Source organism: Loxodonta africana, chromosome 10 (assembly GCF_030014295.1).
Source record: "Loxodonta africana isolate mLoxAfr1 chromosome 10, mLoxAfr1.hap2, whole genome shotgun sequence".
Classification (NCBI taxonomy): Eukaryota; Metazoa; Chordata; class Mammalia; order Proboscidea; family Elephantidae; genus Loxodonta; species Loxodonta africana.
In genome coordinates, this window is record NC_087351.1 from 117,907,408 (window position 1) to 117,920,867 (window position 13,460).

Below are 13,460 nucleotides of genomic sequence, written 5' to 3' on the forward strand. Positions count from 1 at the left end.
GGTGTATGTAAGTTTTTGTGTGAGAGACTGGCTTGATTTGTAAACTTTCACTTAAAACACAATAAAAATTAAAGAAAAAGAAAACACAGGTGAACATCCTTCTGGTATTCTCTGCTTCCAGCCAAGATCTATCCAACATGGGTAATAAAGTCTCTCATTCCACACCCTCTTCTGATTCCAGCTTAAATTTCTGGCAGTTTCCTGTCGGTCTACTGCTGCTACTGCTTTTGAATGATCTTCAGTAAAATTTTCCTTGCGTGCGATATTAATGATATTCTTTAATAATTTCTACATCCCATTGGGTCACCTGTCTTTGGAATGGGCACAAATATGGAGCTCTTCCAGCTGGTTGGCCAGGTAGCTGTCTTCCAAATTTCTCGGCACAGCTGAGTGAGCACTTCCAGCATTGCATCCATTTGTTGAAATACCTCAATTGGTATTCCATCAGTTCCGGAGGTGCTGTTTTTTGCCGATGCCTTCAGTGCGGCTTGGACTTCTTCTTTCGATACCGTCAGCTCTTGATTACATGCTACCTCCTGAAGTGGCTGAACGTCAACCATTTCTTTCTGGTTCACAGATAAGCGAGCACAATGGGAAGACAGAGCCACGTGAACAGCACCAAAGAACCGTAGCTCCTGGGAGAGACAAGGATGTCCCCCTAGAGCTGCGCCCCGAATTCATACTTCTGTTTGTTAAAGCCACCCACTTGGGGTATTTGTGTTATTACAGTGGCTCGAGATGACTGAGACCATTGAGAATGATTTTCCAAAAAGCATAAAACCCTAACTTTCGTGTTGTTTGTGGCAGAGGCAATCCTGACTCACAGCAACCCCATATGACAGGGTAGCTGACGGGAAATTGGAGGATTGTTGAGCATATTGAATGCCAGGTGAGGGCCCTAGGCAGGTGTTATGACCCTCTCAAAGGATGGCTTGAGGGACAGACACATGTATAGATCCAGAATACTGAAGTGGACACGCACATCGAGGTTGTTGTTGTTGTTAGGTGCCATCTAGTCGGTTTCGACTCACAGAACAAACCACTGCCTGTCCTGCGCCATCCTCACAATCGTTGTTATGCTTGAGCCCATCATTGCCGCCACTGTGTTGGTCCATATCATTGAAGGTCTTCCTGGTTTTTGATGACCCTCTACCAAGCAAGATGTCCTTCTCCAGGGACTGATCCCTCCTGATAACATGTCCAAAGTATGTGAGAGGTGGTCTCGCCATCCTTGCATTTAAGGAGCATTCTGGCTGTACTTCTTCCAAGGCAGATTTGTTCATTCATTCATCTTCACCAACACCACAGTTCCAAGGCCTCAGTTCTTCTTCTGTCTTCCTTATTGTCCTCCAGCTTTCTTTCACATGCATATAAGGTGATTGAAAACACCGCGGCTTGGGTCAAGTACACCTTAGTCCTTAAAGTGACTCTTTACTTTTTAACACTGTAAAGAGGTCTTTTGCAGCAGATTTGTCCAGTGTAACATGTCTTTTGATTTCCTGGCTGTTGCTTCTGTGGGTGTTAATTGTGGATTCAGGTAAAATGAAATCCTTGACAACTTCAATCTTTCCTCCATTTATCATGAAGTTGCTTATTGGTCCAATTGTGAGGATTCTTGTTTTCTTTATGTTGAGGTGTAACCCCTACTGAAGGCTGTGGTCTTGGATCTTCATCACTACATGGAGGTACAGCTGGCGTTTCCATGGTTGGAGTATCCCCTGCTAAACGGAATCCATTGCTTGTCTGTAGACAGAATGACTGCATTTCTGCCAGTTGCCCAAATAGCTCCCCAGGAATCGAATCTGGTAAGGGGGGTGTGCTCCCCATGAAGCAGAGTTGTCCCCTGAAGCTTGTGGGTTCCCTGCACAAGGAAGGCATCCAGGAAGGGCCTGCGTGTCACAGGTACTAATGGGAGGCAGGTGGACCTGCCGCTTGAGACCCTCGGGGACCCACACCTGCTGCCCCCACCTGGTGGGCTCTGTTGGCAGCGTGATATGGTGGGCCCAGGAGGGGCCCTGAGGGGTGTCAGCAGTGTGGGCTTTGATGGGATATAGATGTCTGTGGCGAGCTGCCGCGGGGGTAGGGCGGCCACCGCTCACTGTTCTTGAGGTCCTTTGGCACCAACAGTCAGAGGGAAGGATGTTTGCGCCACCGTCACACTGCGATTAGACACGCACGGTGCCCTGCAGAGCAGGCGGTCCAGGCACCAGAGCCAGTCGCGGTCTTCAGGCCCCTCTGGCCTCCGCTGGGGACCCGCGCGCCCTCCGGGGAGACCCCGCTCCCGAGGCCCCGCCCGCCGGCCCTGCTGCTGTCGGGGCGCACTGACCTCCTGCCCCGCAGCCCCGCTGTCCCCTGCGTCCCCGGCCCTGGCATGGCGCGCGCGACGGGCCCCGAGCGGCGGCTGCTGGCCATCTACACCGGCGGCACCATCGGCATGCGGAGCGAGCGCGGCGGTGAGTCGCCGTGGTCTGGTGCCCAACTGTGACTTGGGGCCCTTCTGCCCCGCCCAGAAGGGGTCCCAGTGAGGGGGCGTCGTTCCGCGCCGCCGCTGCCGTTTCACAGGCTGCCTGTCCCTCCTAAATGGACCTTCTGGGGCCCAGGGGGATAGCCCTGGAGAGAGGGGACAGGTGGCTGTGACCTTACCTGGCCCCACTGCCTGGGCTGTCTGCACTCTCCGGTGTTTTCCCGGGCAGAGCACCTGGAGCAGTGAATTATGGTGCTGGGAGGGACCCCCAGAGTATCCGTGGGTGCACCTTCCCTGAACACACAGTCATGGGCGTTAAGGTGTTCAGGGGGCTGCCCTCACCTGGGGTGATTGGGAGGCTGTAACTTCACCCCCACCAGGACCCCACTTCTTGAGTTTCCCCTTGTTCCAAAGCCGTGTGGGTCCTGGCCCGGCAGGTAGTCCTGGGTGACACCTTTGAGGACCCATGAGTTCATGACCTGGATGGAGCAGGAGGTGGTTTCCTGGGTTGCAGCATTTTGTTTACTTTGTCCCTGAGCCTGTGGCTGAACTCACGTCAGAAAGGGATGGACTGTGTTCCTGGTCAGAGAGGAAGGAGTGGTGGCTTCACTGAGAGTGGGGCCAAGGGCCTGGGCCCGGGCGCCTGGGCTCTGGAGGCATCTCCCCCACCCCAAGCAGGGATGCTGGGGGCTCCATGCTGGGCACCCCACCAGTGCATGCTGAGCACCTTCAGGGAGGACCCCAGTTTGGGTTCTCAGGGTCAAGGATGGTGCCTTAGATTACCAGAGCAGCTGTACCCAAAACACCATAAGTGGGTAGCTTTTTAGAGAACAGAAATTTATTTTCTCTCAGTTCAAGAGGCCAGAAGTCTGCGTTCAGGGTGTGGCTGTAGCGGGAGGCTTTCTCTGTCTGCTCTGGCAGAAGGTCCACCTCTTAGCTTCTCTAGGGTTTTTCTCAGCATTGCTTGGCATCCATCTTTACTCCGTTTGTTCTGGCTTTTGTGCCTAATCTGCTCCTGTTATAACTCAAAAGTGACTGGTTTGAGACACACCCTGCACTGATACGACTTCATTAAAGAAAACCTTATTCCCAAATGGGATACCATCCTGTTGTTAGATGTCTTCGAGTTGATTCTGACTCAGAGCGACCCCAAGTGACAGAGTAGAGCTACCCCTTAGAGTTTCTTAGGCTGTAATCTTTACAGGAGCAGATGGCTAGGTCTTTCTCCCACGGAGCCGCTGGGTGGATTTGAACCACTGACCTTTCAGTTAGCAGCCAATTGCTTAACCATTGTGCCACCAGGGCTCCTTATCCACAGTAAAACTCCAAAAACCAAACGCATTGCCGTCGAGTCGATTCCGACTCACAGCAACCCTAGACGACAGAGTAGAACTGCCCCATAGAGTCTACAAGGAGTGCCTTGTGAATTCAAATTGCTGCCCTTTTTGGTTGGCAGCCATAGCTCTTAACCACTATGCCACCAGGGTTTTCTCATCCACAGTTTAGAGGTTAAAATTCCAACACATATTTAAACCCACTGCTGTTGAGTCGATTCCAACTCTCAGCAACGCTATAGGACAGAGTGGAACTGCCCTGTAGGGCTTCCAAGGCAGCTGAGCTCTTAAGCCACTGCGCCACCAGGGTTTAGGGGACACAATTCAATCTATAACAGATGGGAAGAGGACTGCCCCCCGGGAGCATCCAGAATGTTCTGGAGTAAGAGGGAAATGGTAGGTCCTTCCACAATGGCTGCCCTGGTTCTGTTCTGTCTGGGGCTGTCCAGGTGGGGAGGCTCAAGCCCTTGGGACCCTTCTTGAACCTCCGTTGTTGCTTCACTTTCCCCAGTGAGGCTTCCTCCTCAGCCTCCCTCCTTCCTGGGTTCCATCCATGCACCAGGGCCCCCGAGTTCCCTGCCTTGCCAGGCCTCCCCCCACTCACCCCGTGTCGATGAGTGGCTCACCCCTGAGACAACCCTGACCTGCGCCCTTCTCTGGGGCCACCTCTGCTCGGACTCCTTCCTTGTTCCTGTTCGCTGCCCCTTCACTGTCTACAGACCACCACCCGAGGACTGCGGCTGGTCTCGGAAAGGGCTCACCTTTCTGACCCTTTGCCTCTATTTGAGAGAACGTTCTTGGCTGCTTTTCTCAGCACTTCAGCCACTGACCCACCTCCCCTTCCTCACTCTGTGGTCCTGTTCCCTGGCAGCCTCCCTGTCTACCGAAGCGCCGACTCAGAGACCACCGATGTGGCTCGATGGCTCAGTCAGCTGCTTCTCAGTCCTCTGATCCTGTTAGTCCATCTGCAATGCCTGGTGGTCAGTTCCCAGCTGGACTGGGCCCCAGGGCACAGGTCCGGGCAGGACCTGCCACCCACCCCCCCACAACACAGCCCAGGTAGGACCTGTCCCCGCCCCCAGGACATGGGCCGGCAGGACCTGCTCCCCGCTCAAGACACAGGCCCAGGTAGGACCTGCCTCCACCCTGGCCTCTTGGAGCTTCAGCACTGGGGACCTGGCTGTCCACTCTGCCCTGGAAACCTCTTCTGGGGCTCCCTTTGCCCCTGATGCAGGCTGTCTGCAAGTTGGTGATGCTCAGAGGTCCATGTGATACTCCAGAGAGAGCAGACATGGCCCCTCTCCTGGGGCCTCACGGGCCTGAGAGAGGGGCTGGCATTGAACAGATGATGATGCTAATTTCTGCCGAGGAGATGCATGGGGTAGTGGTCATCTCGCTGGCCTGGACCAGCATGCTGGTGTCGGGGATGATCAGGGAGGGCTTCCTGAAGGAAGCCTGAGGGTTAGGCCCCAGGGGACAAAGGAGGAAGAGGGATGAAGTCTGTCCCAGCTGTTCCCCCATAGGGGAGATAGAACATACACACCCAAGATCCAGGGCAGGGGGTATCAGGGCGCAGGGAGACCCCCCGGGTGTGTGGCTGGCAGTCAGTTGTCCTTCAGGGCACACAGAGTGTGACCAGGGAACCTGGACTCTTGTGTGCAAAGGGAAGGCGTGCCACAGCACCACGGTCGAGGGAAGAGCAGGACCTGGTGGGAGGCCTGGGAGCCAGATGCTTGGTCCTGAGGGCCTGTTTGTGTCTGGATCCCCTGGGCCCATCAAGGGGGCATTAAACTTGGGACTGTGCCTCCAGGCCTGCTTTAGAGTGACCTGGATGGCATCAATGATTAACATGCCCCGCATGGCTGGCGAGGCCACGGTGCCATCGACAGCAGAGCCTGTTTGGATTGTTGCGTCTGCCAGTAAACAGGGGCCTCCGGGGTGGACGCCCAGTGTGTCAGGCCCTGCCAAAGTTCAGGACACCCTTCAGCCTGTCACGTCTCTGAGTTCAGCGAGGGTGTCACAGGGCAAGGGGCATCATGAATCCCAAACAACTGGTAGGCCCAAAGCCCAAGGCCGGGCAGCGTCTGCAGCATACTTGGTATGGGCAGACAAGCCCGAAGGCCCCAGGAGTCCCAATGTGGCCACACTGCCTCAAAGCCCCTTGTGAGCCCGGCTCCTTGACCATATGGCAGGGTGAGCCGAGCTTCCGGGGCCAGGCAGTCAGGGGCCTGGGAAGGCACGGGGGCATCCCTGCCATTGGCCGTGGAGGGTACAGACCGGCGAGCCTGCAGTAGTCGAGCTACGTCTACAGCTTCATGGACACTCCACCGGACCTTCCTCCGAAATGTGGCTCCACGGGTCCGTGTGTAGGAGTTTTATGTCCTGAGCTTGACATCTGCTGTTCCAGGGCTTGTTAGGGTTCTCCAAGGAAGCAGAACTAATAAGATCTATGTATAACCAAGACGAAACCAGCTGCCATGGAGCCGATTCCGACTCAGGGTGGCCCCTGTGTGCACAGTAGAACTACTCCATAGGGTTTTCATGGCTGTGCCTTTAGGATGGAGATCAGCTGGCGTTCCTTCAGAAGCGCCTTTGAGTGGGTTTGAACTGCCAACCTTCTGGTTAGTAGCCTAGTGCTGAACTGTTTTCACCATTCATGTATATACACACACCGTCGCCTTTCTTACGGTCGTGTCGGCTACCTTATCTGACATTTTTATTTATGATAATAGTAAAAACTCTACCATCCAACTATTGTCATGTTAACGATATCCGTCTGTGTAAGAACGGCAGGGAAGTGGCATCTGACCTCCTCTAACTTCACGGGGCGGGGAGGAGACTCAAGGTCAACAACCCAAGGCTGGTTCCTACAAGGCAGAGGTCAGACACGCCTCCTCTCTCCGCCACCTTTACGAATTCTGACACCAGCCGTCCCTCCCACAGCACACTCCACTTCTCTGCTAAAAAAAAACCAAACCCGTTGCCGTGGAGTCGATTCCGACTCACAGGTTTGATAATTCATTGCAGCGACCACGCAGAACTCACAGACAATACTCACAATTATGGGGTTTCTTAGTGAAGTAACAGCTTACAACTCAGGATCAGGAAGGCTCAGGACACAGTTCTTCCATCAGGACAGCTCCTCCCAGCTGTACTCGCAGGCAGGCCTCTCTCTGGCCCCTTGGCCTCTGCCCTGCTCCAGTAAGTGTTACAAAGCTCTTCTAGCTCTGCTGATTTTCAGAAGTAGATTGCCAGGCCTTCCTTCCGAGGTGCCTGTGGGTGGACTCTAACCTCCAACCTTTCAGTTAGCAGCTGAGTTCATTAACTGTTTGCACCACTTGGGGACTCAGTCGGCTTCCACAATTGTATGAATCAATTCCTTAAAACCAATCTCTCCCTCCATGTATTTAGAGAGAGAGTCTGAAATTTGTAGGTCAGGCAACAGGCTTGAAACTCTGAAGGGATTTTTATGTTTTATTCTTGAGGCAGAATTCCTCCTTCTCATGGAAACCTCAATTTTTGCTCTCAAGGCCTTCTACTGACTGGATCCTTAAACCCACTGCCATTGAGTTGATTCTGACTCATAGCGACCCTAAGGGACAGAGTAGAACTGCCCCGTAGAGTTTCCAAGGAGCGCCTGGTGGATTCGAACTGCCGACCTTTTGGTTAGCTGCAATAGCTCTTAACCACTATGTCATCAGGGTTTCTTCTGATTGGATTATAAAATGGAAGGTAATCTGCTTTACTTGGAGTCAACTGATTGTAGGTTTGTAGATATTAATCACATCTACAAAATTCCTTCACAGCAGTATCGACTTGTATTTGACAAACAATATCACTAATATCACACACAATCAAAATTTTGCTGAAGATCATTCAAAAACGGCTGCAGCAGTATATCAACAGGGAACTGCCAGAAATTCAGGCCGGTTTCAGAAGAGGACATGGAACCAGGGATATCATTGCTGATGTCAGATGGATCCTGGCTGAAAGCAGAGAATACCAGAAGGATGTTTACCTGTGTTTTATTGCCTATGCAAAGGCATTCGACTGTGTGGATCATAACAAATTATGGATAACACTGCAAAGAATGGGAATTCCAAAACACTTAATTGTGCTCATGAGGAACCTTTACATAGATCAAGAGGCAGTTGTTCGGACAGAACAAGGGGATACTGATTGGTTTAAAGTCAGGAAAGGTGTGCCTCAGGGTTGTATCCTTTCACCGTACCTACTCAATCTGTATGCTGAGCAAATAATCCGAGAAACTGGACTATATGAAGAAGAATGGGGCATCAAGATTGGAGGAAAACTCATTAACAACCTGCATTATGCAGATGACACAACCTTGCTTGCTGAAAGTGAAGAGGACTTGAAGCCCTTACTAATGAAGATCAAAGACCACAGCCTTCAGTATGGATTTCACCTCAACATAAAGAAAACAAAAATCTTCACAAATGGACCAATGAGCAACATCATGATAAACGGAGAAAAGATTGAAGTTGTCAAGGATGTCATTTTACTTGGATCCACAATCAACACCCATGGAAGCAGCAGTCAAGAAATCAAATGATGCATTGCATTAGGTAAATCTGCTGCAAAGGACCTCCTTAAAGTGTTGAAGAGCAAAGATATCACCTTGAAGACTAAGGTGAGCCTGACCCAAGCCATGGTATTTTCAATCGCATCATATGCATGTGAAAGCTGGACAATGAATAAGGAAGACTGAAGAATTGATGCCTTTGAATTGTGGTGTTGGCGAAGAATATTGATTATGCCATGGACTGCCAGAAGAATCAACAAATCTGTCTTGGAAGAAGTACAACCAGAATGCTCCTTAGAAGGAAGTATGGTGAGACTGCATCTTACATACTTTGGACATGTTGTCAGGAGGGATCAATCCCTGGAGAAGGACATCATGCTTGGCAGAGTAAGGGGTCAGAGGAAAAGAGGAAGACCCTCAATGAGATGGATTGACACAGTGGCTGCAACAATGAGCTCAAGCATAACGACGATTGTAAGGATGGCACAGGACCGGGCAGTGTTTTGTTCTGTTGTGCATAGGGTCGCTATGAGTCGGAACCGACTCGGGAGCACCTAACAACAACAATAACAACAACAAAATACCTTCACAGCAGCATCTAGACTTGTGTTTGACAAAACAACTGGGCATCACCACCAGGCCAAGTGGCCACGGAAAATTAGCCATCTCCCAGGGGGACCTGTTGTCCTAGAGGGCTGAGATTAGGTGAGCAAACTCTCACTTAGAGGTAAGCATGTTTGACAGAAGCAGACAAGGTTCTGGCCCAGCAGGAACTCAGCCCAGGGATGAGGCCCCAGGTAGGGAGTGTCCAGGTATTGTGGGGCCTGAAGCTTGTAGGGGGCTCTCTTTAAGAAAAATAATATACATTGCAAAATCAAAGTTGCGTGTGAAAGCAAGTATTTATTTAGAATGAGAAACAAAATGGCGACCAATGACAAATTTCAAAACGCTGAGGATACTACAAAATCCAGAAAGCTGTTTTTATTGATCACTGTGCTGACACACTTTGGTAGCTATTTTCCCATGTTTTTGGCAGCATGGTCTTCCATGCCATCTTCATATGAGCACGCCTCGGTAATTAATATTTTCCACAGGAGAATAGGATGTAGGCAGGGTTCAGTCTTTGGCTGGTTTCGCCTCTGCTACCCTCCTACTCAATGGGTCCAGATGCCAGAGTCCACATCACATGGGGCCCTCTGGCCTTGCACCTTCTGACCGTGCTGCAGTGTGGAATGTTCTAGAAAGCCATTCCCCATTCCCCCCCCCGCCACCCCCAACCAGTTAACAGTATAACCACGGATAGAAGTAACCACATACGTATTCCCCATGAAACCAAATCAAGTGGATCTTCACTTCATCTTCTCCTTAAGTAGATCCCCAAATTGAAAACCCCAGCACCACCCATGAGGGCCAGTATTAAGGAGGGGAACTGCTATGCAAAGTGACCCGTTACAGGTTTATACAAAGGTGATCTGCAAACATACGGCCCCCGTGAGGGGCCCTGCTTCTCTTTCAGTAAGTCCCTCTTCCCAAGAGCACAGCCAGGACTGGCCCCTGTTGGCTGGGATTGGAAAAGGCAGGAGACCTCTGGGCTTGGAAGACTTATGAGACCTGTGGCTGCTGTAACAAGTTACACAAACTGAGTGGATTCGAACAACAGAGAGGGGTTCATTCTGTCACAGTTCTGGAGGCCACAAGTTCCCAGTCAGTGTCACTGGGTTGAGATCAGAGTGCTGGCAGGGTCACACGCTGTTCAGAGGCTCCAGAGGAGGACCTGGTAGCTCCGGGTGTTCCATCTTGTGAGCGCGTCACTCCATCTCTGCTTCTGTGGTCATTTTGCCTCCTCCTCTCTATGTCAACCCCTATTTGGCCTCCCACAAGATGGCATTTAGGGTCCACTGGGTCATCCTGGATCATCTCCCCTGCATGATCCTTATTTAGTCATGACTGCGAAGATTTTGCTGTGTGAGGTCACATTCCAGTTTCCATAACCTGGATTTTTTTGAGGGGGAGCCGCTTCTCAGCTGACATTTGGGGTGCGTAAACATGGTTACCAGCTGCTGGGTGGCCTGGGTGCCTCCTGCACCCTCCAGGGTGTGAAGTTGGATTCTCACCGCCCTGAGGGAGGATGTCAAGAGACAGGGGCATGTCTGGGGTCACGCTCGGTGTCGGGGGCTAGAGCATGACATGCAGACACAGCGCCCCATTCCCCATCTGCCCTTGCCAACAGCCGCCCCTTATGGAGGGGGTGGGTCTGACTAAGCAGTCAGAATATTGGGCAAACCCGCATCAGCCCGGTTCAACAGAAGTTCCTAGGGTCTGCTTGGGGACACTAGGTGAGGCAAGGAGAGGGTACGAGCCAGAGGAGTTGTTGGAGATGCCCTTCCCTTGGGAGTCTGTCTGTAGTGGGTGGACAGTACCCCACGCAGCTCCGCAGTGGAGACCTGGAAGGAAGTTAGCGGGGGAAAAGGGCCACGTGGCATGCAGACCACCCCTAACCCAACTGTAATATTAACAATAACCCTAACCCTAAGCCAAACCCCAACCTTCACCCAACCCTAACCCTAACACAACCCTAATCCTCACCCAACCATAACCCTAACCTAACCCAACCCTAATCCTCACCCAACCCTAACTCTAATTCAAACCCTAAACCCTAACCCAACCCTAACCCTCACCCAGCCCCAGCCCTAGACTTAGCTCTAAACCTTGTTGTTGTTGTGTGCCGTGGAGTCGATTCTGACTCCTAGCGACCCTATAGGACAGAGTAGAACTGCCCCACAAGGTTTCCAAGGAGTGGCTGGTGCATTAGAACCTCTTAGTTACAGCCCGAGCTTTTAACCACTGGGCCACCAGGGCTCCAGTTCTAAACCCTACCCTAACCCTAAGTCTAAACAGTTCAACCCCAGCCCCAGACCTGGCCCTAAAACTAGTTCTAGCCCTAGCCGTAACCCTAACCCAGAGGCCCCTCAGAGGACAGTCCTGGTGTCTGCTTCTGAAAAGGTCACAGCCTTGAAAACCCTGTGGAGCTCAGTTCTGTTCTGCACACACGAGTCTCCACACGTCAGAGACGACTCAACAGTAGCTGACAGCCATTTTGTGTAACTTCAGCGTGAAACGCGTGCAGCCGGCAGAGGGCGGAAGCTCGAGAACTGGACTCTTGTCTGGAAGCTGTAGGGCACGGCTGGAGGGCATGGGGGTCAGGAGGAGACGGGATGGGGGTGGGGGAGCTGGCCTCGAGGTAGACTGGGGTGGGGCCCTATCCTTAGGGCGGGGGAGCTGCTGATGGAGTACTCGTGTGTCAGGCGCTTGGTGCAGGGCCTGGGCTGGACCTCGAGGGGTCAGAGGCCTTGTGCTCTGGGAGCCTGCAGAGAAGACCACCCTGGCCTGCATGTCAGGTGGGCTTCCTGGAGGGGGTGCCCATGAGCTGGTCCTTGATGGTCCGGGGAGAAGGGGGATGGGGTGTGGGAGAGCACGGGCATCTGGGGAGTGGAGGCAGAATGGTGGGTGCAGGGGTCGGGCTTGAGACTAAGAGGCTGGAGGGGACCGAGCCTGTGAGCTTGGTCATGTGGGCTGGGGAGAGTGGGCTCCTCCAGAGATAGAGGTCAGCAGAGGCAGGCTGGGGAGGAGGCCCGGGGGCTGTTCTGGTGGGTGGCGAGGGGGCAGCTGTCCATCCTTCAGTGTCCCCGAGGCAGCCCCATCCCCCAGACCCTGACTTCCGTAAGGTGTGTGTGTGGGTGGGGGCAGGGGCCCTGACCCACCCTCCCGGGACTTGTCTACAGTGCTGGTCCCTGGGCAGGGCCTGGCTGCTGTTCTGAGGAGGCTGCCAATGTTCCATGATGAGGACTACGCCTGTGCCTGCCAGCTCCCCAAGGACACCCTGGTGTTGCCGTGAGTGTGGGGGCTGGAGGGGGGTGCTCCAGGGAAGGAAGGAGCAGATCCTGATGGAGAGCACCCGTCCAGGGCACACGCAGCACCTCCTGGTCCCCGCTGAGCAGGTCGTGGTGTTCACAGCGTGCTCTCTCAGGGGGTGGTCACTGGTCTTCACATGTGCACACCGGGCTTCAGCCTGGGTCGGTGAAAGCCTGGGGCCTCCCACCACCCTGAGAGGCCGAGAGGGCCCTGCAATGCACCTGCCTGCCCTGTGCCCACTGGCCTCAGGCTGGTACAGTTGGGGGCGTGGTCTGCAGCCTCCTGGTGACAGACAGTACCCTGCCCAGGGATGGTCCCCATGAAGAGGCCAGGCAGCCCCTCATGTCTCTGCTCCCACCTCCTGGGGGGAGGTCTTCTTGCTCTTGGCTCTGGGCCCAGCTGCCCCCACTACCATGAAGGGAGCTGCCCTTGCTGTCGCCAACCCCCACGTATAGGACCCTCAGCGGTGGCTCCTGGCTCGCCCCGGGGCCCAGCCTCTCGCTCAGAGCCGGGCTGTGGGAAGTGATGGCCACCCTGGCCCACACCCGCATACCTGGCCGGGGATGTTTATGGGAGACCACTGCCCCTGTCCCCAGGCCCTGTCCTTGGGGTGCTGAGAGCTCGTGGGAGCAGGGTCCACAGGCACGTTCTGGACCGCAGGGAGCAGAATCGCCGTGGGCGGCTCCGGGCAGGGTGTCCAGAGGCCTCTGTCTCCGCAGCCCCGCCAGTCCCGACCAGAGGGTCATCTACACGGTGCTGGAGTGGCAGCCCCTCTTAGACTCCAGTGACATGACCATCGCCGAGTGGGCGCAAATCGCGCAGACCATCGAGGTGGGGGGCTGGGGCTGGGGCTGGGGTGGGGGACCTGGAGGTATGGGGCATGGCTGGGATGGGGGCGGGGCTGGCAGTGAGGGCTGGGCTGAGGGTGGGGGCGATGCTTGGAGGGTGGACCTGGGCCGGGAGGGTGAGATAGAGTGGACCTGGGGGGCTCGGGGTGGGGAATGAAGAGGACAGGGGTGGGGGCACAGCAGGGAGGGTGCGGTCGGGCCAGCCGGGCCCTGGAGCTGCAGGAGCCCTGGCAGGTGGGGAAGGTCTGCGGTGGGGTCGGCCTGCTGGCCTGGGCCCTGGGAGCTCTGGGCAACACCTCCTGCGTGGGGGCCCGTCCACCCCGGAACAGTGGTCTTGTTTTGTCCGCACAAACACCCCC

General features: G+C 54.1%; 1 protein-coding gene across 1 annotated transcript in view; it reads left to right on the plus strand.

Moving 5' to 3' along the window:
* Positions 1–2,371: 2,371 nt before the first annotated feature.
* Positions 2,372–13,460, plus strand: part of ASPG (asparaginase) — a 29,656-nt gene continuing 18,567 nt past the window's right edge. The window contains exons 1-3 of the mRNA XM_064291945.1: positions 2,372–2,453; positions 12,124–12,232; positions 12,973–13,084. Coding sequence (XP_064148015.1) covers positions 2,372–2,453; positions 12,124–12,232; positions 12,973–13,084 — 303 coding nt within the window. The remainder of the gene's footprint in view (positions 2,454–12,123; positions 12,233–12,972; positions 13,085–13,460) is intronic.